Source organism: Emydura macquarii, unplaced genomic scaffold (genome assembly GCF_026122565.2).
Source record: "Emydura macquarii macquarii isolate MOO-44397 ecotype Brisbane River unplaced genomic scaffold, CSIRO-AGI_Emac_v2 contig_1483, whole genome shotgun sequence".
Classification (NCBI taxonomy): Eukaryota; Metazoa; Chordata; order Testudines; family Chelidae; genus Emydura; species Emydura macquarii.
Window position 1 is genome coordinate 9,191,054 of NW_027131620.1, and position 25,369 is coordinate 9,216,422.

Genomic DNA, 25,369 nt, shown 5'->3' on the forward strand with positions numbered 1-25,369 from the left:
GGGAAGGAGCATGCTTAGTACCAACTGAATGCTGCTGCCACCCAATGGACGGTCAGAGGCCAAAACATGGATTTTCACAGGAACAGCAAAGAACGTTTGCCTGCGAGCAGGGTAATTCGTCTCTTCAGTGCATGGAGGGACTAGAGCTTCTTAGTGAAAGTTGTCAGAATTTTTTCAGACATGGGCAAACATTCTCCCCTCCCACCTCTCAGAAAGGGCTGAAACATTAAAAAAAACAGCATAGAAAGGCAACCTGAATAGTTATAGTTTGGCAAAGTCATATGCCATTGAAAATAATTTATAATGGAAAGTGTCAGCCACCTCTATAGTTATTTATTTATAGTTTTTAGTTATTTTAGTTATTTATAGTAATGTCAAGGAGGCCTAAATCATGGCATGTGTGGTGCTAGGCACTGTACAAACACAACAAAAGATGGTCCCTGGCCCAAAAACGTTACAGATAAGAGATGGATAGACAGGAGAGAACAACAATATTGGTCAGCATAGCATACACTGGTCTCAGTATACCAGTGGCCTAGCCATTTTTTGTAAGAATCATGGCAAAGGAGAGTTGAGGATTATGAGGTCATGATTACCTGTTCTTTTCATTCCCCTGGAAGCACCTGGCATTGGCCACTGTCAGAAGATAGGATACTAGGGTAGATAGACCATTAGTCTGACCATTCTTATGACAGTGCCCTGATGTTTACAGCAAGCCCCTCCTAACCATGAGGGGCAGCAGGATAAAACTTTCCAAGCATACACTTTCAAGCTAACAGAACAATGAAGGCTGGCACTGATGGCCAAACTGAGGCAGGAATCCATGTCTCAATTGCAAAAAATGAGAGGAGGTAGGTATTGGCCATGAAAGGCTTTGAGAGTAAAGACAAGCAGCTTCTGTTTGATGAGACAGAGAAGGGGGAGCTTATGGAAGGATGCAAAGAGAAAATTGGGTACCATTTCTACTTAGAACACTCCCAGAAGTGGCTGAAACCTTTATATGGCATGCTCTGGCACCTTCCATTTAAGAATCGGGGAGCATTATTTATGCAAAAGATTTTCACCACCTTTGATCAATGGCCCAGTGTCATGGTAATAACACACTAGAGTTGCTACAGCAGCAGTGTCTCTGCTCCCCTTTAGGAAGCTGATTATGGACTGAAAGTTCCACTTGTATTACATGCATGATGGGGAGGAGAAAAGATTCTTGCAGTTCTGCACAAAAATCCACAAACAGCAGCAAGTTATCTTGTGTAACATGTTTATAAACCATTTAACTGGCTATTTTGAGGGTTTGGTTTCTTTATGAATGTCACATTAGACAACAATTTTGTGTCCATCATTAGTTACAAGTGCCATTTATCTGGATGAAATTAGGGCATATAGGTATCAACATTCTGGTGTCTCAAGTTTGGATTTCTGTGTTCCCATTATTTTTATGCACGTGTTTGTGTGTGCAAAGCACCAAACCAAACATCCCACACAGTTATGTTTTAATAAGAAGTCAGGCTAACTATATGAAGCATATAAAAGGTCTCTATCAATGCAGTGTTTATGAAAAAAAAATTAGAATCTCAGGTTTATTCCCACTGCACTTCACACTAAATTAGTAGATGCTAAAGTAATAAAAAAAGCTGTATCAAGAAGTGTTTTTATATATATATATATATATATATATATATATATATATATATATATATATATTCAGATAATTTAACTACAGTATCAACTCTGACATGGTAATGAAACTTACCAGTAATGTTTAACACATCTATAAAAAAAGAATTCTGAACAAGGCTGTTTCCCCACAGGACTTGTCTATCAGTTCAAAACTAGTCTTGATTATTACAACTCAGTTTGTGTTCCATAACACACTAGTTTTTCAGAAGGTAATTTTATAGGCTATTCAGAACACACTCCTATGGAATGCAATGAGAAAAATCATGGGTTCCCTGCAGCACAGGACTAACTGCACTCATCAAATCACAAGATCAAAGCCTGCAGCATTCAGGGTTACATTCACCAGAAAAAGTCTGCAGAAAGAGGTTTCCTCTACTTATCACCAATTTCCATTCCTCCCCTCACTCACACAGTATCTGTAGAAGAAATTTCTACAAGTAACTGAAAAAGAACATTTCTTGAAATATGACTGTCTATTTCTCATGCTGCTCTGAGGCTGGCAAACTGATTTTTGTAATACAAATATCCTGAAGTATTAATCCTCTTATGAACTGACCCTTTCCCCAAGATACATTAAAAGTAGACCTCCAGAATAAAGTTCACAGTTACTGTGCAATATGGATCAGCAAGCATCTACCCTTCTTCCTTGTTTGCTGCCATTGTGTAATCCCCAGCTAAGTATTCTCATGGTGGTAGGCATGGCAAAGAAGTGATTGTCCATAACCTCAGTATTCATGGTGCTCTGCATTCTTGTTTTTTTGCTTCCTTAGTTCACCATAATGAAGTTAGATTTGCAATGAGCTTAAAGAAAAAAAAGATTTAAAAAAATTGTTTAACATATTGTTTTGGTTCTATCTTCTATCATGTGCAATGTCTGCATTATGTAAGTTTGTGACAATTCAGCAAGTTAAAATCTAGGGACTAGATTTGTTCTCAGGCGATGGAGGCAACAGGAAGTGACTTGCACTGCTATATAGCAGCCTCTCTAAAAGTAGTGGTGAAGGACTTTCAAAGGAAGGCCCATCTAACCATCATTGGTTAAAGGAAGATCTCTGCACACAGATCTTAGGAAAGAGAAACTGGAATGTACACAGTAATGCCTATACAATATATTCTACGTAACCCCCTCCCACAAATATTACCTTCAGAATGTAACAGGTATGGAAAGGAGTGAGGAGGGAACAAACAATTCTTACCTATGAATTCTGTGACTGGGTCGTGTTCACCTTCCGTTTTAATAGTGCCTGCAATGCTTTCATTCTCTAAGATTGGAAGGAAAAGCTGCACAAAGTCTGAGGTATATGGAGGAGCAATCACATCCAGCACCTGAGATGTCAGATAGAAAACTGGGGGTTACTACTCCAGTTTGTTGATTATATGAGGCAACTGACTTGTGCTACCCTCCTTCCTTAAATCAGACTAGTGGCATGTTACTAATTCACATTTCTTTCACACCACCTCTAGTCTCCAGCCATATCCTGTCTCTGTTCAGAGCCATAGCTTTCTGATGTTGCAGTCAAACCTGTTCCTCTCACTACAGGAATTTCTGCCCTCTGAAAACAATAAGCCATGTCCTAGCGAATGTCCAGTGTTAAGTATACCTCTCAGAATCTGATATTATGTCTTGAAGTATTTGTAAAATCAGCAGTTAGTAATCTCAACCAATAGTCTAATCCAAACAGGTACATAGCCTACATTAAATCTTATCTGGTTGTTAGTTGTCCCTCCCTTTTCAAAGCAAAACCAACAAAAAACTACTTGTATGAAAGTGAGCAGCTGACCTCAGTAACAAAGTATCTAATGAGAGAGATGTCTGTGTCTAGTTTCTCCAAACACTTGCGAATATAACTGACGACAGGTAGGACGTATCCCCGACTGAGTAAGTGAACCATTCTATCCAGAAGGGTTTTCTTCAATTCCAGCTGAAAAGATGAGGGGGGAAAAAAGCCATGCATCTGAATCAGAATCACCTTCTAAAAAAAGGTGTTATTGTTCATACTTATCAATTCTGTCTGTCAAGTAACTTTTAATAATGATGTAATAATCCTGAAGCAAGCTCCAATGGGAATGCTGGGGCAGCAAGATCAGTCATCATGCGTCTAACTAACAGGTAACGGGCAACACAAAGCACAAATTCTTTAAATATCACCTGTTCCATGACATCAAGCTGGGAGTGCTCTGTTTCAAAGAGCTTGACAAGAAGTTGCAAAACCTGGGGGTGAAGCAGCTGATGGCATGTGCTGATCTGAAAACATAAGGCAGTGTTAAGATCACTAGTACTTCCACTTTAAAAGACAGTTATTCAAGCAGGTTTACACTTTTTTCAGTTGTTGATCTAGTGCTCAGTACAGAATTCTTCAGGACTGAATGTGGATAGCTGCCATTCATCCCTTTGGTGTCAAGAGTTGCCAACTCAGTGCCAACCCCAGGATATTCCATCTCATGGTACCAAGCAGTTAACTCGGGATTCTGAAATGGATTTATCTCAGTAAGTTTACTGGGTTTCAGTAAACTGACTGATGTAATCCAGTGTGTGACTTCAATGGATTTACCAGGCCCTTAGAATCATTTCCTCATAAGCCTAAAAACTGCCATTACCATCACCATCCAGTAACACATCACTTAAGGTCTTACCTCATCCAGTAATGCCAGATGCACTGGAGTGTGATCAGTCTGAAGCTGAAAATATCGTGGTTCTGACACTGTCCAGTCCACCCACTTTAATACACCCATTGCCACCACTGGAAACCTAAATAGAATACGCCCCATTAAACAAGCTGAGTTTACTTCAGCCTAAAATGTGGTAGTCTTGCCTACAACCGAGAGTTTCATATTTTAAACTTAAATTGGAATTAATGCTCAGAGGGACAGACAAATACTTTTCCTGCTACCAGCATGTTCAGAACAGGCTCTATTGGTAAAATAAAAGAGACACTCTGCCTAGAAGAATTCTTTTTCCCTTCCTGGGGATGCTCTCTTACCAGAGAATGGCATGTTCCATACAGAGTGGACAAGAAGATCTGTCCATGTAATCAACTGTAAGGCTGAGCAGGCCCAAGTACTTTCCAGTCAGACTACTCAACAGCAGCTGTCTCAGACTTTGAGGGGAGACTGGGGTTCGTGTGTGAAAGGAAGAATCTTTGTGCTTACAAAGATTCATTAGGTAGGAAAAAGTGACTCTGGTGTGACTCATCTCCTTCCAACTGTAGAAATGCACAGTCTTCTAAAATACAGAACATTTCAGTTTGGGGAACAGAGTAATAAGATGGAGGTAGACCAAGATGACTTGATTACAGACTGATCCTGATGAGGTGTATTTCGAGCCTCAATATTGCTTACACTTCGCAAATGTGGCCACGAGACAGTTCTTTCACATATATGCTTAGAGTGAGAATACTCCCTAATAGTGCCCACAAGAAACAACTGCTCTGGCAGAGTGAACTGTGAATAGAAATGGAAAAAAAGCTTCCCAGTTCAACATTCCCAGGGAGGTCCTTTTGGATCTAGTTATCTACCCAGAACACAGCAATTATATCAGGACTTATTACTGAGAAATACGCCTCCCCTTGAACAACAATTCTGAAGACTGACAGAGTTCCACAGAAATACCTGCATGCTCTCCCAAGGATTGCAGTGCAGCTACAAGGAAAAAACAGACAGAAGCCAACATCTAAACAACAATCCACTGAAGCCAGTGACTTGTGCAGCATTATGAAGTACAGAGCTAGTTGCAGCTTGCACCATTTTGCTTCCTTTTATTACAATGTAAAATGTACTTTCTTGTTAACAGAAGGGAGTTTCAGCTCAGGAATAGACTTTCTACTTACCTGATACACTGATAGAGGGTGCTCAGCTCTGCAACCAGCTCTGAAGCTCCTTTGTTCTCGTTGCAGCACAGATTGTGAACAGTTTCAACAGCTTTCGAAGTCGATTTGAGTTCGTCTTTGTTTATGCTTACTCTCTTGTTCTGAAATTGTTTCAGAATTAAGCTCTGAATGCAAGAGTTGTGAATTTACAGGAAATTGTTGGTTGCTTAGGGAAATAATTATCTGACACAGGTCTCAGATAGCTTTACCTTTCTCAATGCTGAAATCTGCATACAATTTGTGAAGTAACTAAAGTACAGATGAGTATAAAATACTAATATGTTTCTTTTGTATTATAGGATTATTTTAATAATTTTAAAATTAATTCATTTGCCTCTAACAGGAGAGTTAGATTTTCATAGCACAGAGCTGCAGTTGCTATTCTGAGGGCATATCTACAGTGGGAAGCTCCGTTAGTCCCACAGCCACTGATGCAACAACATCGATTGAGCATGTCTTCACCAGACCCACTCAATCGATTGCCGAATGCTTCTCTTGACTCTGATACTCTAAGCATAGGCTATGTTGATGGGGGAGTGTCTCCCGTTCAGATAGCATAGTGAAGACAGCATGGCTACTGGATGCAAAGTACACTGATGTCAGTTACGTTACTTATGTAATGTAACTTGTGTACTTTGCATCGATGGAGCCGCGCAGTGTAGACCAGAGGCCTAAGATATAATTGCAAAAAAATACATCTAATTCCAAACTTTTACTCTATTGGCCTAATATACAGAGGACCTGCAGTTCCCATTTATTTCAGTTGGAGCTGGGGGTATTTAACACCTTTGAAATATCAGGTGCACACAATTTTAGCCTAAGCAATGATGAAACTTAAACAAGCCTGGGTTTTCCTTAAGCATATTTACGATAATGCATTCATTTTAACTTCTGTAGATTCAAAGAATCTGATATTACCTTTTTCCATGTCTCCACCACACTGGCTGCATATGCTAATATGTGGATATACTTGTGTTTATGGTCCTGATTGATCTTAGCACCTGGTTTAAATAGTGACTGCATGAAAAGGTCAAGAAAGGCAGGTACTCGAATCTGTGAAGGAAATGCAGGGTTCATTAGTGCAACAGATTAAAAAGCACCAAATAAATATTTACATCTTAGTGTACACAGAGCATAGGGTAAAATAATGCATTATTCACTCAGTGACAGACCAGATGGTTTAATGGGTCATACTTTTAAAGGGGCCCAAATCAAACTGCTGGCACAGAGTGGAGGGTACAATGAGTTTTCAGCACAGACAATATTATTTAGATATCTAAATTTCCCTGTTTATTACCTAAACTCCATACACAATCAGGCAGTTAGAAATCTAAACAGTATCATTTACACCTGCAATTAACTGTGCCCATAATAGACTGGAGACACAAAATTATAAGTCACTTTTTAAACTTTGGCCTAACAGGTCTTTTTCATATTTACCTTCTGAGAAGTTTTGTAAAAGCATTCATAATTATACGTTACAAGTAGCATGCTCACAATTCTGTGTCCCTTAGAATTACAGAAGTGAGAGGAATCTTCATGCTGAGTAACTGAGGCTAGCAAGGGGCAGAACATCGCTTATTTTGTGTTTGTACAGCACCTTGCATGATGGGGCCTAAAGCCCCGAGTAAGGCCTTGAGATGTGAATGTCACAGAAATAAAAAGTAACAGTATAAAGAGGTAACTACGAACCAGTTCTACTGGAGGTGGGTCCATGCTTGTGAACATTTTGAACAGGACTGTGATGTCTGCTGGATTCAGAGCACCTTTGGATAACATGGCACCGAGTGCTTGACATGCTCGAGGGTATGAGGCTGCAGTACCCAGGGCTAGAGTGATCTGACTAGCATCATGGCCTCTTGATAAAAAGCAAGACAAACATGGCTGTTATATTTTTCTTATAAAGAAACTCAAAATGTGTTAATGTTCGCCTCAGAAGCATATAGACAGAATAATCAGTGGGTGTCACCTAATGTGCAGAGGACACCCTTAAAGACTGAATCCTTTCCCCAGTGAGATTATACACATGTTGCTAGAGTAAGCAGGAACTAGAAGATTTGCATAGGATATTTTAACAAGTTTTTACACAGTCAGAACATTGACATTGCTTAATTCTTTCTTAAGTTCTATTTCAGGTATTCCAACACAGGACAAAAGGCTCTTGTTGCTCTGTTGGTATTTGTTTATTGACCACACCAGAGCTGCTCTCTTACTGTACAGCTTTATCCTACCAAGGGCAGGATAAAGAAAGCTAAGAATTCTCTTCGGCAGGGAACTGTCAATCAAGAATGGGCAAAGCTGACATTTTGTGACTTACCATACTTTTATTAGTGAAATTCTGCTCATGTGAGAAAGACAAATTAACAAGGACTTACTTCTCATGAGCAAATCGCTGAACCTCCTGAGCAATCCTGTGCACAGCAGACCCACCTTGCTCTTCTTGGGCTAACATGGACATCATAGACTGAGCAAAGAGATATGTGTGTTCTCCATGGCAAACCATTTTCTGTGAACATTCAGAGAGGTGTTTATGGGTCAGTCTAAAAAATATGGGTCACCCTTCAACAAATATTTTGCCTTAATAGCAGCAGCAAGGATTAGTTATGGTGCTAAATAAATGAATAATATACAATGTAAATGGAAAGGGGATACTATAGAAAATCCAGTGCAGAAAAAATGATATTCTGTTTGTGATGCTATTACAGAACAAGCTAGGTCTAGAGTTCCTGCTTCACTTTATGAGGCACTCTGGGAAATTCTTTGGGCACTGAAACACACTTAAGGCAGTGTATGACGTTTCAAATTTGGAACTTTCAGAGTTAAATGGAAGTTGCATGGCTAAAACTCAGTGCAAATCCATAAAGACCATCTCTGTGTATCTTTTAAGGCAGCACTGCATGCTGACAGAAACTATAGTTTACTTCTTGATCGCCAACTATTATTAACTAGACTGAACTCCAGATTGTCCTTTGTTAATACATGAAAAAACAGGCATTTACTGCAATACTTGATCTGTACTGTCCTGAAAGACGCTAGAAGCAGCAAACTCCAACTTTACATTAATATATTTGGCAGTGGAGCCACAATTTGGCACAGGAACAGTATTCATTCTCTCTCTATAACCAGGCTTCACCTTTCCATTTTATGGATATCTGAAAGTGCCTCAAAGCAAAATCTATCTGTAAACCCTGTGGTGGGATACCCCCGACAACATGCAGGACTCGCCAGTCTTCCTATTGGATGCTAAGGAACTTCCAAGGGTTGCTGCCTTGACGTCCCACATCAGAGTCAACATCCTTCTGGGTCTAGATTTTCTAAAGCAGTAAAATCATGCCAGAACTGAAACCCATCTGTCAACTGATAGCATGTGTCAATCCGGACACTGGTGATACTGCTGAAAGCAAAATGGGCTCTAAAATTCCTTCTAGACTTCTGGACCTTCAAACTGTTCATATTAATAAACCTCAAAGTGTCATCTCAATGGCCCATACAACCCCTGGTGGCCAAGACGTTGAACAGTATAAAAGTTATTTTTGATGCATGACTCTTGGTCTACAGTTTTTTGGAGTGGTTCCATAAGCAAGACTGCATGACCATTTCACAACATTCTGAAGATACCAGGGAAGCAGTGAGATTCCTTTTGACAAAAGGTAAAAAGGCACTTACAGCAAACTCCGGAAGGTTCTTCTCAAGGTTTTCTTCCCCTCCATCTAAAATTGTAGCCAGAGAAGTACGTAGCACTCGAGAAAAGACTTCTAATTGCTGACATGCTGTTGATACACTGGTTATTTCCCCTTGATAACCAGCATCAGATATAAGCTACAATAAACAACACTTTAAATGGTTTATTTTTGTATTTCAGCACATCTTAGCAAGACTGGATGATACTACACTGCACAGAATGTTAAATGACTCTCTGCAAACACTCCATGGAATCCAGATAATACAAATAAATAATAAACAGCATGTGGGTACTGAGTGAAAAAAATGATGATGATAATAGGGCAGGTGGATAAATCTCTCATACAACATTCCCTATATATTTTTTAAAAAAGATAAAACCTACAGCACATAATATAAAATTCCATTCCCTCTCACAGTATGAATATGTAATTCAGTGAAGTGTTTTGTTAATATCATGAATTGCAGAAGTAAAGATAAAGCAGTTCATATAAAACATAAGAACCACTCAAACTGAATTAAGCTTCTTAATTGAGTGCTCTCATCTCTGTCTGGGACCATTAAGTTACCTATAAAACCTTAAACAAAACAAGTTCATGCGGCCATTAGCCTCCTGGCTTGCCTATGTGCACATGGGAGAGCTAAGAGACTATCTACTTCTTAACACAGCACATATTAAAAAAAGTTAACCATCAGACAGCTGTTCTGTAGTCTCTTCATTACATCACAAAAATACACCATAACTGGAGGCAACCAAGAATGGGTCCCTGACGCTGTAAGTTTAAAATAGCGTACGGTACCGTCATGTGGCAGCGTGGTGAAGCCTGAACCGAGGAAATCTGTGCAAATATCTGCTCTTCAGCTAACTAGAATGCTGTAGATTTCAGTACATTATATTTCATAAACATTAAGATAAATTTAAAGAAGCCCCAAGACATGGCAGTCATAATGATGGTTTAGATTGCCTACAAATGAAATGTGGCCATTTACTATTAGAGTTCACAAGTGTAGATTACTGACTGTGATCCCTGATTTAGCTATGTCAAACTAAAAGAAAAATATTTCCAACATACAACCAGCAACATTCTTCCCATAGAAAATAGGCACTTAAAATGTACTGATTCACTGCTAACAATACAATAAATAGCATTATGAATGCCCAAGAGATATGGGGAAGATTATGGCTGGCATGTGATGGAGGAAGAATTAGCTTATTATTGAAACAACGGTTTTGGTTTATTAGACTCCGATATTTATTACCTTGACAGTAAAATTAAGCATCAGGCAGTCTGGATGAGCTTCAGCCAGTTTGTAAAAGAGATCTCTCCATGTAGGATGTGCTATCATTTGCTCAAGCCAGGCTGGAGTCTGCAAAAATTACAGTGACAGAAAGAAACACTGCTTTATGGTGCCATGAAAAACTCACTCTAAACATTTATAGAATCCAACAGAATCCATTCCTTAAGGTCATCCACAGTAAGATTTGTACATGTATTATTTCAAGAATCTTGAAAGAGAAATAGCTAACCAGAACCTTGTAATGAAATAAAATGTATTCAGCATTGAGCAGTTTCCACTGTATAAGTGAACCTACAGGACTCCTCAGATATGCAGAGTAATTTTAACAGAGCTACTTTTAAAAAGGTATTAAAGAGGAAGCTACACTGTATTTGAATCCAAGGGCCAAATTTACCCTGGCCTAAAGAGGTACAACATCATAGAGCTGAACTCAGAGAGACATTATGTCCAACTATGACAATCCTGAGTTTGACCACTGAGCAGCTGGTCTGTACTTGGCTATGTATATTCTATGTATTACCTCTCCTTCCTCTGTAAAGATGGAATCTGCTTTCCGAGGGTCAAAGTGTTTGATGAGTAAACTTTTCAAGTGGTTTTCTACAGTTTCCTGAACCTGTACCGGCTCAACACCTGCAAGAAAGCATATATCACTGAATGGAATCTAAACTATCAGAGTAGCAGCAACTCCTTGAAGTTTCCCATGACTATTATAATAATAGAACAGAAACCATCTAACAAATGAACTAAGAGGCAGAAAAGAAGACAATATTCAAAACCCAAAATAGGAATATCAACCAATATTAGATCAGCTTTAAAGAATTTGGGATTTCTCTTTCCTAAACACAGACCTACCAGCTATGTTTAGAAGCACAGGCACATATATGTGCAGGTTACCCTAATCCTTTTCTCAACTTGCCTTCTTCACTTATGTGAACAGGCTGGGCATTGACATTTACAAGGCTGCTACTACGCTGATAAGTACATTTCAATATCTTGTCTGCTCACATGAAAACATATGTAGAATAGAGTGTGAAGCTACATGGCTACAAACGAAAAGACAGCTGCTTCCCATATGACAAGTTCAAATACATGCCCACCAGCCTTCCAAGTATCCTTTTGAATAATGTGTATTGAAGTAACTGGTATCTGCACTGTGATCTGTGATTTAAGACATTTCCGACAGTGTGCATGTATTCTTTTCATACTAGTTACATTTGAATCTATCAAGACGTAGATTTCACCTCTTCATAACACCCTGGCAAAGATCCCACAAATTACATTGTAAACTTGCCCCTGAAGAGGCAGAGTTGTAGAAATCCCAGAAAGCTTGGCAGTAAAGGATTTCACTCTCAGCCATTACTTATGAGAACTGCATTTACAAAACTGTATATTTAACTGATCCACAAAAAGTGGAAAAAAAAGTAGGCTGCAAGTAATATGTAGTTAAATCAACATTAATTATGTTATGTTATTAAGATGTTAGGTATTTCTAGAGTATCTATCACAACACTATCTAAGTACTATTCTCTGTAAATGGAATTAAAATAATAGACGGAAAGCAAAAAGTCTAATTTACAATAGCACCTTTCATACTACAATTTTAGCATTTTAGTGTTCATCACCACACTACCTCACTCATCCCTGGGGTACAATTGTGTTGTTAGACAGCTGCCACATCATCACACAAAAGCGTAACTGAAAAATAGTCTCATCATGTATATCGGGATTCAAGGCAAAAAACTGAATTTAATCATATATATTTAGGTACAGAATGGAAACTTTGACATCACCCACCTTTTGGGTCTGATCAATGTTATATCTGCCAACAGTTCACCGGTTTCTGATCTATGAAGAAAAGCTAAAGCCATAGGACAATATTAGGCCACTGTAGCATACCTGTTTGAATGAGCCACTCTGCCAGTAGATTTACAGTTTGTGCCACTGCAGTATAATTCTCTGACAGCAGTTGGATAACATTCTCTGGAGAGCCACCTGCCTGGAAATACCTGACAAAGGGGTAAAAAAAGGCAGTTATTTCAAAACTAACTGAAGCAAAAAGTACCCCACCCCTATGTAAAGGCAGAACAATGCACTCAGATGAATTTATACTCACCTTTTTAGCGTGTTAAATATAGAGGGCTCCATTATATAATCTCGAGTGGAAAATTTATGCAAACACTCTTGCTGGACTTCAGCATCATCTTCTCCCTCTCCATATTCATCATCCTGCTATTTACAAACCAAGTCAGAGGGGTTATTTCTCTTTTACATTTGTTTTTCCTAATACCATAGTTACATTTTAGATGTTTTGCTTCTTGCCCACAGAGGTGCAACATCCACATCAGACAGCACAACCTCTTATGAGTTTATTTCAACACCTACTGTGTTCAGGGGGAAAACGTATTTTTACAAAAGCAAGTACAATCAAACCTGAAAAAAGACTAATACTGCAACTGTAGAATTAGAGCATTAGATTACAAATCTCTTGGGGCAGGACACCTGTCCTTCCTTTATGCTTTTTCAGAATCAACCCTGAAAAAAATCCAGGCCCCAGAAGCAACATTTACACTACTTGCCATCTGAAGGAGGGCTGGCAAGGCCTAAAGATCAACCACGATTGCCTGGGGTTTACCCCCAGGACGGATGGAGGCTCAGGAGGGGCCAGGTTTTGATCTCGCACTGGGAAAACCAGAGTTATTTTAAACACTGACCCCCCAAAAAAGTTTTCTGGTGGGTTGTTTTTTTTTTTTACTCCTGGGTAAAGAATCACAGACCGGGCCGGGGCGAGCAGGAAGAAGACAATCAAATCCACCAGACACCTCCGGGGAGCCCCGAAGGCGCTGCACACAACGCACCGCTCCCTCAGCGGGGCGGCAAGACTGAGAGGTCCGGGCCCGCCCGGGGCTGCGCCTACGTGCGGCGGCAGGAGCCTTGGGGGGGCGAGGGCCAAGAGCCCAGCTGCGAGCGTGTGTGGGGGAAAGTCAGTCAGCCTCTCCCACTACCCTCCGTGTGGGGGGAGGTAGCTAGAGCCCACCAGCCATTACTCCCGCCGCCGGGGGCCTCCGCCACCCCCCGGCTCTGCCCCCCGCCATCTCGGGCTCTCACCCCCCCTCCATCCGCATCATCCCCCCACTCCGCCGCGCTGCTGCTGCTGCCGCCGCCGCTGCCGCTGCCGCCACCACCACCACCACCACCGCCACCGCTGAAGTAGTCGGCGTCCTCCATGGGCTCCCGCCGCGGCAACCAGCCTCGTCTCGTCCCGCCTCCGCCCGCCGGCAGAACCAGGCCTGGGGGCGGGGCGAGGGGGGGAAGGGGCAGAGCCGCGCGTGACGGCGGGGCGGAGGCTGAGGTGGCTGGGCTGGGCCGGGTGAGTTGTCTGTCTGTCTGTCTGACTGACTGGGCGGGTGAGGGGCGGGGTCACCGTGCTAGCGCCGCCCGCCTGTCGCTCACCCCGAGGGGGAGCGGGCCGGGCCGAGCCGAGCCGAGCCGAGCGGGGGGAGGGGAGAAGGGGCCCCTGGCTTAGGGCCTCCCCTGGTTTTCCCGCTCCGGGAATCCCGCCGCTCCTCCCCCGCCTTTTTTTTTTTTGATCCCTCGCCCTGCGGCGGGGCGGATTTTTCAAACGCCAGGAAATGTTGGTGCTTTTCCGTGCAGGGCGGTCCCGGTCCCGGACCCGGATCCGGATCCCTGCGGCCAGCCCTGGCCGGAGACCGAGCGGCGTGGTTCCAAACCGCCTCAGCAGCCGCCCCACGCACCCAGCCCGCACCGAGCGCGGCCTGGCCCAGGTCCCGGGTTAGTCTGTCACAACGCGGGCAGGCCGGAGGGAGGCAGGTTTTAAAGCACTTTCCCCTCTGTTGATCTGGTTAAATTTTCTGGTGAGCAAAACGGGGGCTAGACTCGCCCCCTCCCCCCGATGGTTACCGATTGAAATGTTCACAGTGGCAGGACGTTACAGGGAGCGGGACAGACAATAAGTAGTTCCTGGGTGACAGGATTAAAAAAAAATTGAACTTTATAACTGTTAAAACAAATTGTCCACGTCAAAAGGTGCCAAGTAAATAAATCACAATCTAGTGAGTTCCCAAGCAGCCTTTTTTCGCCTATCCATACATTTTGATGATCATCAGTGGAAATATGTTCAGTGGGTTTTGTGTGTGTGTGGTGAAATTGACGTTTACCAACATTCACAAATCAGATCCTTCCAAGCATGTGTGTGGGGTTTGAAGGCACAAGCCCTAGGTTAATAAACATCCAGTCTCCTAGGCTGCGCCAGCTGTATGTGTAGGGGTGAGGTGCTGCTGTTATGCCCAAAGAGGTTGTGTATCCTTGACTTACACACATAGAGAACAGTAGGTGGAGATTGTGTGTTAACAAAGAGGAAGGAAACTAGAATGCACTCCAACCAGAGCCACAATAAAGTGAGAGACACTCCAAATCTCAAGCGTATTCAAGTTATCCCCATGATTCACTTTCTACTCCATACCATGCATCACTGAAGAATGGGTCCTTAACGTCTCACTAGCATTAGCAGGCCCCAGGAGGCTCTTGTAGTTACAGGTGGGCAGCATGGTATGAACTGGCCATGACTGTTCTTTACAGCAAGCACATAAGAAATTATGACATAGGATGATTTTTTTTTTAATTTTTTTTAAGGAAGATGGGTGGAGATGGATCTATGGATGAAGCATCTGGAGATGGTTTATTTGTGAATATGAATTGCATTGCATTGCTGCTGTTTGTTATACTTGTGTTCTGAGTTTCCTTTATTGGATACTATGCAAACATAGGTCAACCCCTTTTCTTGAAAATATTTAGAATATTTTTTTAAACCATAATTCCAGATACCATGTATTTAATAAAGGGGGAGGAGGGGAGAGGAGAGGAGAGGAGAATAGCTTTGAAGCATCTCTCCTACCTAAGAAGTTCCTCTTGTTCCTTTCTTGAAGTTATAGTATTCACTGCTTCTACAATTAGCTTTTGTTTTTCTTATGGATTATGGATGTTTTACATAGTTGCTGGAAAGGAATTGTTGGGTTTTTTTTCTCTCTCTCGCTCTCTTTTAAGCATGTTTGTAAAATCCACTGGTTGGAAAATTATGGGTGAGACCATTTTGAGCATGGGCAGATACAAACAAAATGTGAAAATTAAAGACTGGTGTAATAATAGCATTTTCAAGTGTGGGGTGAGTTTGTTCTGGCTGTTCCAGTTTAAGTGATTTATCCCTGGTTTCAGTTGCTACCAGAAACCGAAGGCTAAAGGCACAATAATATCAGCCTCCCCCCCAAAAAATTTTAAGCTAGATGTCAGTTACAAGAGAAGGTGGAAAGTAGATACAAAGTCACAACTGCAGTGTGTTAGTAGCAACAGCTTCCTACTTACTGTTCTTTGAAATGCTGAGATGAAATGTGAAAGCCAGTGCTAAGTTATTATTATTATTAAATATTTATATTGTGGTTGCACCTACACACCATACTAGGTTAGGCCCCAGTGTGTAAACATATATAGGCAATTACTCCCCCCACCTTTTTTTTTATTTAACCTTTGGACATACTCTATACAAAAGACATCTACTTGTATGATCTTACGGACATAAACTGTACATCTTGTTTACCAAATTAAAAAAAAAGTTCCTTTACAGAGATACAGAACAGCACACTAGTGCAACTTGTAGTAATAAACAAATCATATTAGGATCAGAGTCCAAGTATTCTACAACCAAACGATCTACTCCTTGGCACAGAATTGTGTTTCAGTCTGAATTTCTTCTTGTGTGTTTGCATGGTTTTTTTAAGATTATACTTCAAGGTTTTCTGGTTGTGAATAAAACCTTCCAAATGATAATCCACTGGTAAGTATTGCCTTCCTGTGTCTACAGAGTCTGAAACTAGCTCTGAAATCTGTGAACTACTCTGTTCATTCAATTAATATGGTAACTATAAAGCCAACAGTTAACATTTTAAATATCATCATTGATAACTGTTTCACTGCTGATCAGTGAAGGGGAACAGGCAGTGGAAGGGATCTGCAACCGTGAGGATACACTGGTCAAATGATTCTGCTGTTGTGATCTTTAGCCACACAGAGCATCTAACTGTACAGCCCACCCATTCAGGTTATGCACCGAGGAGATGATTTACTCCCTCTCCGGACACACAAAGTAGACACCGTAGATCAACTTTTCTGTTGGCTTTTGGAACTCCATATAGCCCACGGCAGAATTTGACCCTCTGATGTTTAGTTCAAATGTACAACTTTAATTAAACTAATGTGACCTGGAATGATAACCTAAGGAAATAGGCCAACAGTGGTCCTAAAGTGAAGGAAAAGACTGGAACAGCTGAACCAGGAAAGGAATAAAAAGGTGGGGAGTGGGAGAGAAGAAGGAAGAGAAAGTAAAGGCTGAAATGAAAACTGATCAAACAATCTGGCTTCAGGCAAGGCAAGGAGACGAGTATTATCAAAACTCAGAGCATGTGAGAGGAGTACACAGAGTCCCTTTGTTTTAGTTCAGATTGACTTCCTTTCTTAAGTTGTATAAGAGCTTATATATGAGACATAGGAGGATGAGATTGTATTCTGGGGTTTGGAGGGCAGCCAAGTGCATAGCTGATGAGTTATTTAAAAGATTCTTTATTCTAGTTCAGGTTCCCTTTAATTTGAGGGAGGGAAGTATACTCTCTTCAATACCTTTCTCCATCTCATGAAATCACATGGTAGAAAGGAGCAAAGGCCTGTCCCTATTTAATTTCCAATAGGACCTGATGGAGATGCACTCCCTGAAATATCCAAGTGATGATAATCTTGTTCACTGTTAGTTTATTCCACTTGCACACTATAGTTGTTTGCATGGGCCCTGAGCTGGACATAGAGTGGCTGTATTGCACTTCTCCACCGGCACAGCTGTGTTTTATCTGTGGGCATTTGTAAGAGCTTTCGGAAAGAAGAGTTCTAGATAAATATAGGGTAATATCTCCTGACCCTGCCAAGGAGGAAAAGAGACAGACCTCTTCACCAATACAAGCACTGAAGCACTGGAGAAAGGAGCAGGCCTGTGATACTGTTCTTCACCTGTGCTGACAGATTGCTTCCTGGCTGCAGGAGAGTAAGACAGCAGAATAACATTTCAATGATTAAAGCAACACTGACCATTTTTATGAGAAAAGTCTGGGAGTAAAGTGACACTGAGGCTGGAGACCAATGGAGACCTCTTTAGAATGTTAAAACCAAAGCTTTTGGCATATTTCCCTTTAGTCAGGTGAAAGGAGAAAAACATAGCCCGCATCCAGTGGTCGTGATTAACAAACTGGAGCAATTCGACTTACACAAGTGGCTCTAAATAGTAGGCAAAAGGTACCTAGTTTCTTGGATGATGGTATGTGTAGATCAACCCCAAGTTTTGTTTTCAGTCTACATATATTTAAGTTGGTGCAGTCCTATGCAGTTAACCCAATTGTAGCACAGATATTGCTTCTATTATCAGGTTCTAATGCTACCAGTATCACTGCTGAGTAGATTGCGCTGTTGTAACCAACTCCTGGTAATGCTGAACCACTGTGGATAAAAAAAGGCAAGTCCTAAGCAGCAATGCAATGTGTTAGCACAGTTAGAAATGCTCCCTTCAAGCTTAAGGAGAAGTGAGGGTGAGGTAACTCCAATTACATCTTCAGTTCTGGTGTGAGTTTTAATTTGGTCTCAAGATAACATGGCATACTTGTGCTGTATGGAATACACATGATATAGAAATAAGACATTACTATACTGCACCCATAGCTGCTCTAGCCAGGGCAAAGACAAGAGGCAGTTCCTCCAAGAGCTGAGTAACAAAAATATATGTACCCCTCTCACTTTTCATCATCTCACTTGAATGTTGTGTTTCTAACTCAGAATGGTGTGCAAGGCTGCAAACCATAGGACAAATTCTCAGAGAATGGTTGCAGGACAGCTACTATGCTGTCCTGTCTAATGGAGGGTAGAGAAAATAAAAGTTATCCTGCATGAAAAAGGAAACCAAAACACAGACTTCAGAAAAAGTCCAGCCTGGTTAGTACTCAGATCGGAAACTACAACGCAAAAACCTGGCACTGCAGAGAGTAGTCCTGGTGACTGCCCCAGAGCTCTCTTTTCTCTTGGGAACACAGAACACCCCAGCATTAGTGGGAGGTAGTTGTTACTGCAACTTGCCATGATCTGTAATACCAAAGCTTGAACCATTTGTGATTGTTTGAGATCTGCTGCACCTTTTGTAAAAGTAACATGTTAACCCAAGAGCTATGTAAAAACTTCAGATCAAGCTGTTACATTTCTGCCTTTCTGAATTCTCCTTCCTCTTTCAATTGGAGTGTTAGTTTCTCCTAATAAAAATAAATAAAAATGAAACAAAAAAAATTTCCTATCTGTGTGCCTATACACCACAACCATGGGTTATATAGAAATTATTTAGGGAATGTAGCATTGATGCAGAATGGCTACATGGCTGTATTTTGATGGTGGGTGAAGTTATCCCTAGATATAGAGTATGAACCATAAAGCACTTTGCAGACTTGTCATCTGTAAGGTATTCTTATTACTTGAGAACTTTCACTGCCTTAGCCTTTATCATCTGTGATGTATTATTGACCATTTCTTAGATTTCAGGAGAGAATTCCAAGTATTTCTCTGGATTGTAACTAAGATTTTTCCATACAAATATGTAGCAGTTATGATACAAGTTATTTGTCGTAGTTAGTCATCTGTGTACACTGGATTTCAGTTAAAATATTACAATCCTTTCAGTTCAAAGAGGAAACTTTGATCAATTATTAATTTATAGAGAGACAAAGGATTTGCATAGGCTCCTAACTTTGGAGTTTTACTGTGCGTCACATTTTTTTCCTCCAAAAAAACCCCATGCAAAGTACTATGCTTATTTCTAATGCTATTTGGAAGATGTTCAGGCTGACATTCTGTTCCCATGTATTAAGTTTTCTGGTGTAGATTAGACAAAATGATAGAAGATAACCAGCTGCTTAACTTGTTTGGTTACTGCAGATTAATACCCTACACAATCTATTTGCTGTGAATACAAACTGAAGAAGTAGATGCAGGGCCTAGATGGAAGCAACACAGATTTCAAAAAACAACCTTTAACGTTAGAATGCACTGTACAGCAGTGATTTGCAAAATTATGCTTGCATATTTGCACCCACAAATAATTGCAAACTATTTTATAGAGCTCTAACACATAAAATACTGCATCTTCAACACTATAAAATATACATGGAAAAATGCAAGGGATGGTTGGGGAGAAAGGGAGACACACCAGAGACCCTTTTGGAAACAGGGCGTGACAGTCAAATTCTCCCTTCACTTATGTTAATGGGGTTCTGTGGCTTTGAAGGTAAAATTTACTCCTTAATATGCATAAAGTGTGATTTGACCCCAGTCGAAGCAGACATGGAAATATAAAAATGAGTTTACATTAAAATGTGGCCTAGATTCTTGGTTTGTTGTATTGAACATAGAGGATAAGTTCATGGCTGAGCTCAGTAATTCAGGAGCCATGTTTCTCATGGAACATGTTGGCAGGAGTTGGCGAAAGTTGCCAGCTGAGTCTGGAAGGAAGTGCGGGGAGATGGAAGGAGGGAGTGATTTACCCCACTGCACAACAACCCCTCTGGCTAGTTAATTAGCGGCAATGACTCTCTTCAAGAAGTTTCTAGTCCTCCCTCAGCCAGCAGGATAGTGGCAAGGAGGAAGAGGCTGCAAATTGGTGAAGTTATATATAAAGAGAATAATCAAGGAGAGAGAGGGAGACAGAAAACCATTGAGAGAATGGAGACAAGATTGGAGAGAGTTACTGGGAAAGAAAACAGCCCAGACCAAGAGAACAGAAAGTCCCAGCCCAATTATCAGAAGTGGATGCATCTTAAAACGTGGCTGTACTCTGACAAGTGACACTAAAATAGTAGCAGAAAGTAGGTGTGTATCTTATTGATTCCCTGTAAAATAAGTTCAGTATGCAAGTAAAAATATGTTTTCTCTTAAATGCCAGCCCTGCAAACTCATCCTGGGCTCTGAAAGTTAAACTATTTCTTGCTTCTACTGCATTACCATAAATAGACAAGAATTGTCTCACTAGAGCAGACCAATTATCCATCTCCTGCAGTGGCCAGTAGCAGATGGCAAGGTTCAAGAAACCCATAGACAATACCTGAAAAACCCACCAAGAGGGGAAGTTTCTTCTTCACCCTTATCAGTTAGTATTGGCTTTTGCTTTGTAGCATGCGGGATGATCCCCCCCCCCATCATTATAAATAAGTGTCTGGATTGTAAGTAAGAGGTTTTTCCATACAGATATGTAGCAGTTATGATACAAGTTATTTCTGTGCTAGTTACAGTCATCTGCATGCACTGGATTTCAGTTAAAATATTACAATCCTTTCACATTGAAGAGGAAGTTCAAGGAGCCTTTATCAAGTTCTATCAACCCCTTGGCCTCAATGATTTCATGTGTCAACAAAGTCCACAGGTTAATTACATGTAGTGCAAAAAGTTATTTCCAATAAATAAGTTTTATAGGCCAAATTCTGCCTTCAGTTACATTTCTGTCTACAGAGGGCAGAATTAGGCTGTGATGGTGGAACTTGCTTAACAATGCAGTTGATAATGCACAAACTAGAATAGAATCCAGTTCTTTCTACCATAGCTGCACTATTCTAATAGATTCTTGTGCCATCTTCATCACCATGTTATTATTTGTATTACCATAGCACCTAGGAGCCCCAGCCACGAACCAGGGCCCCATTGTGCTAGGTGCGGTGCGAACATCTGAGCACCATCCACTAGTGCAGAAAGTGACGTGACTTAATATGTCCTGGGTGCTTCATCCTCTCCCCCAGAGGCAGAAGTGTGTATGCAGTGCAGGTTTATTTTTTTATTAAATGTACATGCTGCTCTTTGTTTGTTAGAGAGGTTGAAGAAACGTGTCTTGCTGTTGGAAGGTTGCAGAGTCTATGATGGAACTGGCTCTGCAATTCTGATATTTATTGTTTTACGGCACCTCACAGCGTCTTAGGCATTTTGTAATACAAACAGAAAGATATGGCATAGCCTGTGCCCCCAAGAGCAGCAAATCTACTTGCAGACATGATGCAATGAATGGGAGTAGTAAACAATACAGAGGGTTTTGGAGAGGAAGGACAGGGGAGACATCAATGAAAGCTATATCAGCATAAATAAATGGTCACTAAAATCTATTCATGGCATTGCTGGCTCATATCTTGGAGGCATGAATAACGTGTTTCTCAGACACACACATACGCTATAGGTTTAGGACCAAATCCTGGTTCCCTACAGAAAGTCAAATAAAGGGCCTTTGCACAGATCTCAGCAGATGTCTGTGCATGTGTGGGGATACCATTCCCCCCACAGCCCAAGTCTTGAGGTGCCTGCTCTGTGCACTTCAAGTAGGGTGTTTGGCCAGTGGACATGTCTGTTACGTTAGAGCTTCACAGTCAACGTGCTCTGTTGGTAGCGCCCGCTAAGTGTTTCCAGTACAGGCTGAGAATTCACCCAATGACAATGACTGGGAATGCTGTCAGCTGTGGGAGCCACAATCAAAGTCATGCTACAATACCTAATTTATCACCTAGGCAGTGCAGGAGGATTCAGTGGGCCACAACACAAAATGCTACCCATAGATCCAATCTTAAGAATAACTGACTTGATCACTTTAAGTAACTAGATCTTAAAATTAAACAAAGTTTTTAACTCTTTATATATTTGTATTTCTTTATTTTGATTACAGTAACAGAAAATGAATTTTCACCTTTTTATATATAAGAATGAACAATACTCAAAGTATTTACTTGCAACTTTCCTGGAGAGGGAAAACTAGGGACTGCACCAAAGTCAAACTTTAGCTGAATGACCCTTAGCAGAAAAAGCATGATTTCCAGGCTTTTTTTCCTAGGTCAATAAACAGCAGGCAAAGTGAGATAAGAAAAGACAGCCCCAATGTATCAGTTAAATTGTTACTAAACATTCTGAGATTACCAGAATTTGCAATTAGCAAAATATGCTTTTACAACTCTGAATAAGAAACGCTGTTGATGTCCCCTTGGAGTTGTTGTATTTTCCCATATGCATTGGTGTTTTTCAAGGTTTCAATGCAACATTTAATATTGCGTTATAATGAATGCACTTAAATTTACCTGAATGTCCTCGAGAGTTTTCATTTTCTGGTAAATAAATAAACAGGACTTCCCCTCTTAAATGCACAATTATTTACACTACTTGTCTTTCACATGAGGCAGCAAGGAATAAGCTATGGGTGGAGTGTTAAAAGCCTGAGTTTTAATTCTATCCTGCAATCAACTAGTTGGGTGGTCTTGAGCAAGTTCCTTTACCTGTCAGCCTCAGACTTCCTACCTCACACCGCTCATGAGGATTAGTGTCTGTAAAGCACTATGCAAGTGCTAATTATTGTATGAGGGAGATGGATATGATGAACCTTACTTTATACAAGTCTGGGAAATATTTTTGCAAACTAAAGTTTATCAGGGAAATAAAAACAAAACAAAAAACAAACCTCAAGGAGAAGAGCTGATTTCATACCAAAGTTAATCTTTCATTTATGTGTTTTCACACATTCCTCCCTGGAATCATCATGTCTAATCTAATTACCCCTGCCCTCACCTCTCACTAAATTCATTTAGCAGAAGCTTGTATTTCAGTAATCAGTAGCCCTTTTAAGACCCAGCCAATACATTCAAATAGAGATAAGATTCTAATAGCTTTCAGATCCACTAAGAAAATATAGCAGCATCAAGTTAGGCTGATGAGATGTGGCTGAAGGTTCTTCCTCTTGGAGAAGCTCAAGATTAAGCACTTTTTCAACCTTGAGATTCACAACTGACGGATCAGTTTGTTATTCTAGACACTGCAACATGAAGACACTTTGCTACGTAACTGGGAAATACTTTCGAGACAAAACAAGAGTGTGAGGTGGGGGAAGAGAGCATGAGTGGCCATTGATTATAGATGGAGCATGATTCTAATACCACTTTAAAATGTTAGCTGAACTATTTTTACCTACTGTAAATTGCTAAACAGCAGAACCTCACACTGCACCCCGGTACTTTTCAAATGGAACCTCTAGTGAAACTTGTTTCCTAACACCAGAGCCAGCACCAATTGATCTCTGTGTGTTGGACAATGTGCAGAAGAATGCTTACACTTTTCTTAAAAGCTTGTTCATTTCCCTTGTAACTTGGATATTTTATGTTTTTCAGTCATGTTCCTTAGTTTAGGACATCCTAATCTTTTTAATGAAATAACCCGGTGCCTTGGAGAAATTTTATAATGATTCAAACCGAAGACACTTATATTGAGGAATGAAAAATTCCTCCAAATTTCTTTTCTATCTCTGCTGAAAGCATTCAAAGCCCATTTCTCATTTTCTCCAGTTCCTTTGATTCTTCATGGGGCTGTCTCCTGCTGCCTTTCACAGCAGCTGGAGAAAAAAAAAAAGAAATACAACCCAGTGGTACTCCCACGAGCAGGGTAATGGTATTGACCAACCAACCAACCTGGTTGTGGTGGAACTTTAGGCACATATATGTTATTAACATGCTATTGTGTGTATCAGCTCTGGGCTTGCAGAGCTTGTTACACCTGTGGAACTTTATAGCCCAGCACTATTCTAACCTGGGGGAACGAATGGGTAATGGAAATCGGAGCAAATTCCAAAGCCTTTCATATAATCTAGTCAGACTCCCTGTTGGAGATGGTGCCTTCAAGCAAACAGCAGCATTCAGATTATGACTACTGAGAATCATCAACTCTTCCCAAGATACCTGTATTGTTTTATAGAGTTTTAGGTTTTATGAGGTGTCTTCCATCAGTCTCCCACCTTGGATTATACTGGGTTTTATCACCCCCTTCCATGGAAATTCTCCTTGACTTGGCAAACATAGGAGTAATAACAAAGTGAAAATGAATTTGGATGGAATCCCTTCCAAATGGCCCTCAAAATTGCATTCACAGGACTGATGTGATGTTCAGGATCCCGGTGGGACAAACCCTGTTCGCTGCCTGCTCCTCACCTTCACCCTGGCTAATTTTACATGGTACTAAGAACGTGACAATTGCAAAAAGAGAAATACTATACTTCATGTTTTATATTCAAATGAAAGTCACAAACATTAGATTGTATAAAAAAATCAGCAAAACCAAAAGAATTCCAAATACCACCATCTCTGTCCTAAGCCTGCTCTGAGTCTGTCCTCACCCCCTTTGACTAGGTATTGCAGGATTTTAACATTAGCACAAAGTATTTATTACATGCGGTTTCTAATGCAAAAAACCAAAGTGAGTTAAGGAAGGTGTTCAAGCTTTAAATTTTGAAATTCTTTGTATTTTTCTGTTCCAACCTTAGAATGCAGTTAGCTCTATTTCATAAGCGACTACTTAAAGATGGCATCTTCTTACTCAACAGATGGGTGTATTCTGGGTCATGTTTTCAGACTTTATTGACTAAAGTTAATTTTTGCTGCTTTTCATATTAGCATTGCAGAGTCAGTAGGAATGAATGAGCTGTAGATTCTATTCTATCTTGTTTCTCATCAAGAGAATTGTTTACCAAGTTTCAATCAATTACATCTCACAGCGTAGGTGTCATTGAACCTTTATTTCTGGTGATGATGCACAAGATGGAAAGAACCCAGCTTGACTTCCAGAGCCCTGGTCAAATTTGCAGGGCTGACAGACAAGGCATTTTTCCTACCTATCAAGCACATTTGACACAGAAATCAATGATGGACATGAACACAGAGCCACATAATGTCACTTTTTGAAGAACTGTGCTT

At 40.6% G+C, this 25,369-nt stretch overlaps 1 protein-coding gene across 1 annotated transcript; it reads right to left on the minus strand.

Annotated features, from left to right (window-relative positions):
* Positions 1-1,481: 1,481 nt before the first annotated feature.
* NELFCD (negative elongation factor complex member C/D) lies at positions 1,482-13,751 on the minus strand. Its single transcript, XM_067554550.1, has 15 exons — positions 13,632-13,751; positions 12,640-12,755; positions 12,423-12,532; positions 11,047-11,156; positions 10,488-10,595; positions 9,213-9,365; positions 7,922-8,052; positions 7,239-7,404; positions 6,465-6,599; positions 5,508-5,647; positions 4,315-4,429; positions 3,830-3,925; positions 3,462-3,602; positions 2,877-3,006; positions 1,482-2,481 (listed from the first exon to the last, which is right to left on the minus strand). The coding sequence occupies exons 1-15, from the start codon at positions 13,749-13,751 to the stop codon at positions 2,447-2,449; spliced, it is 1,806 nt and encodes a 601-aa protein (XP_067410651.1). The 3' UTR covers positions 1,482-2,446.
* Positions 13,752-25,369: the final 11,618 nt, after the last annotated feature.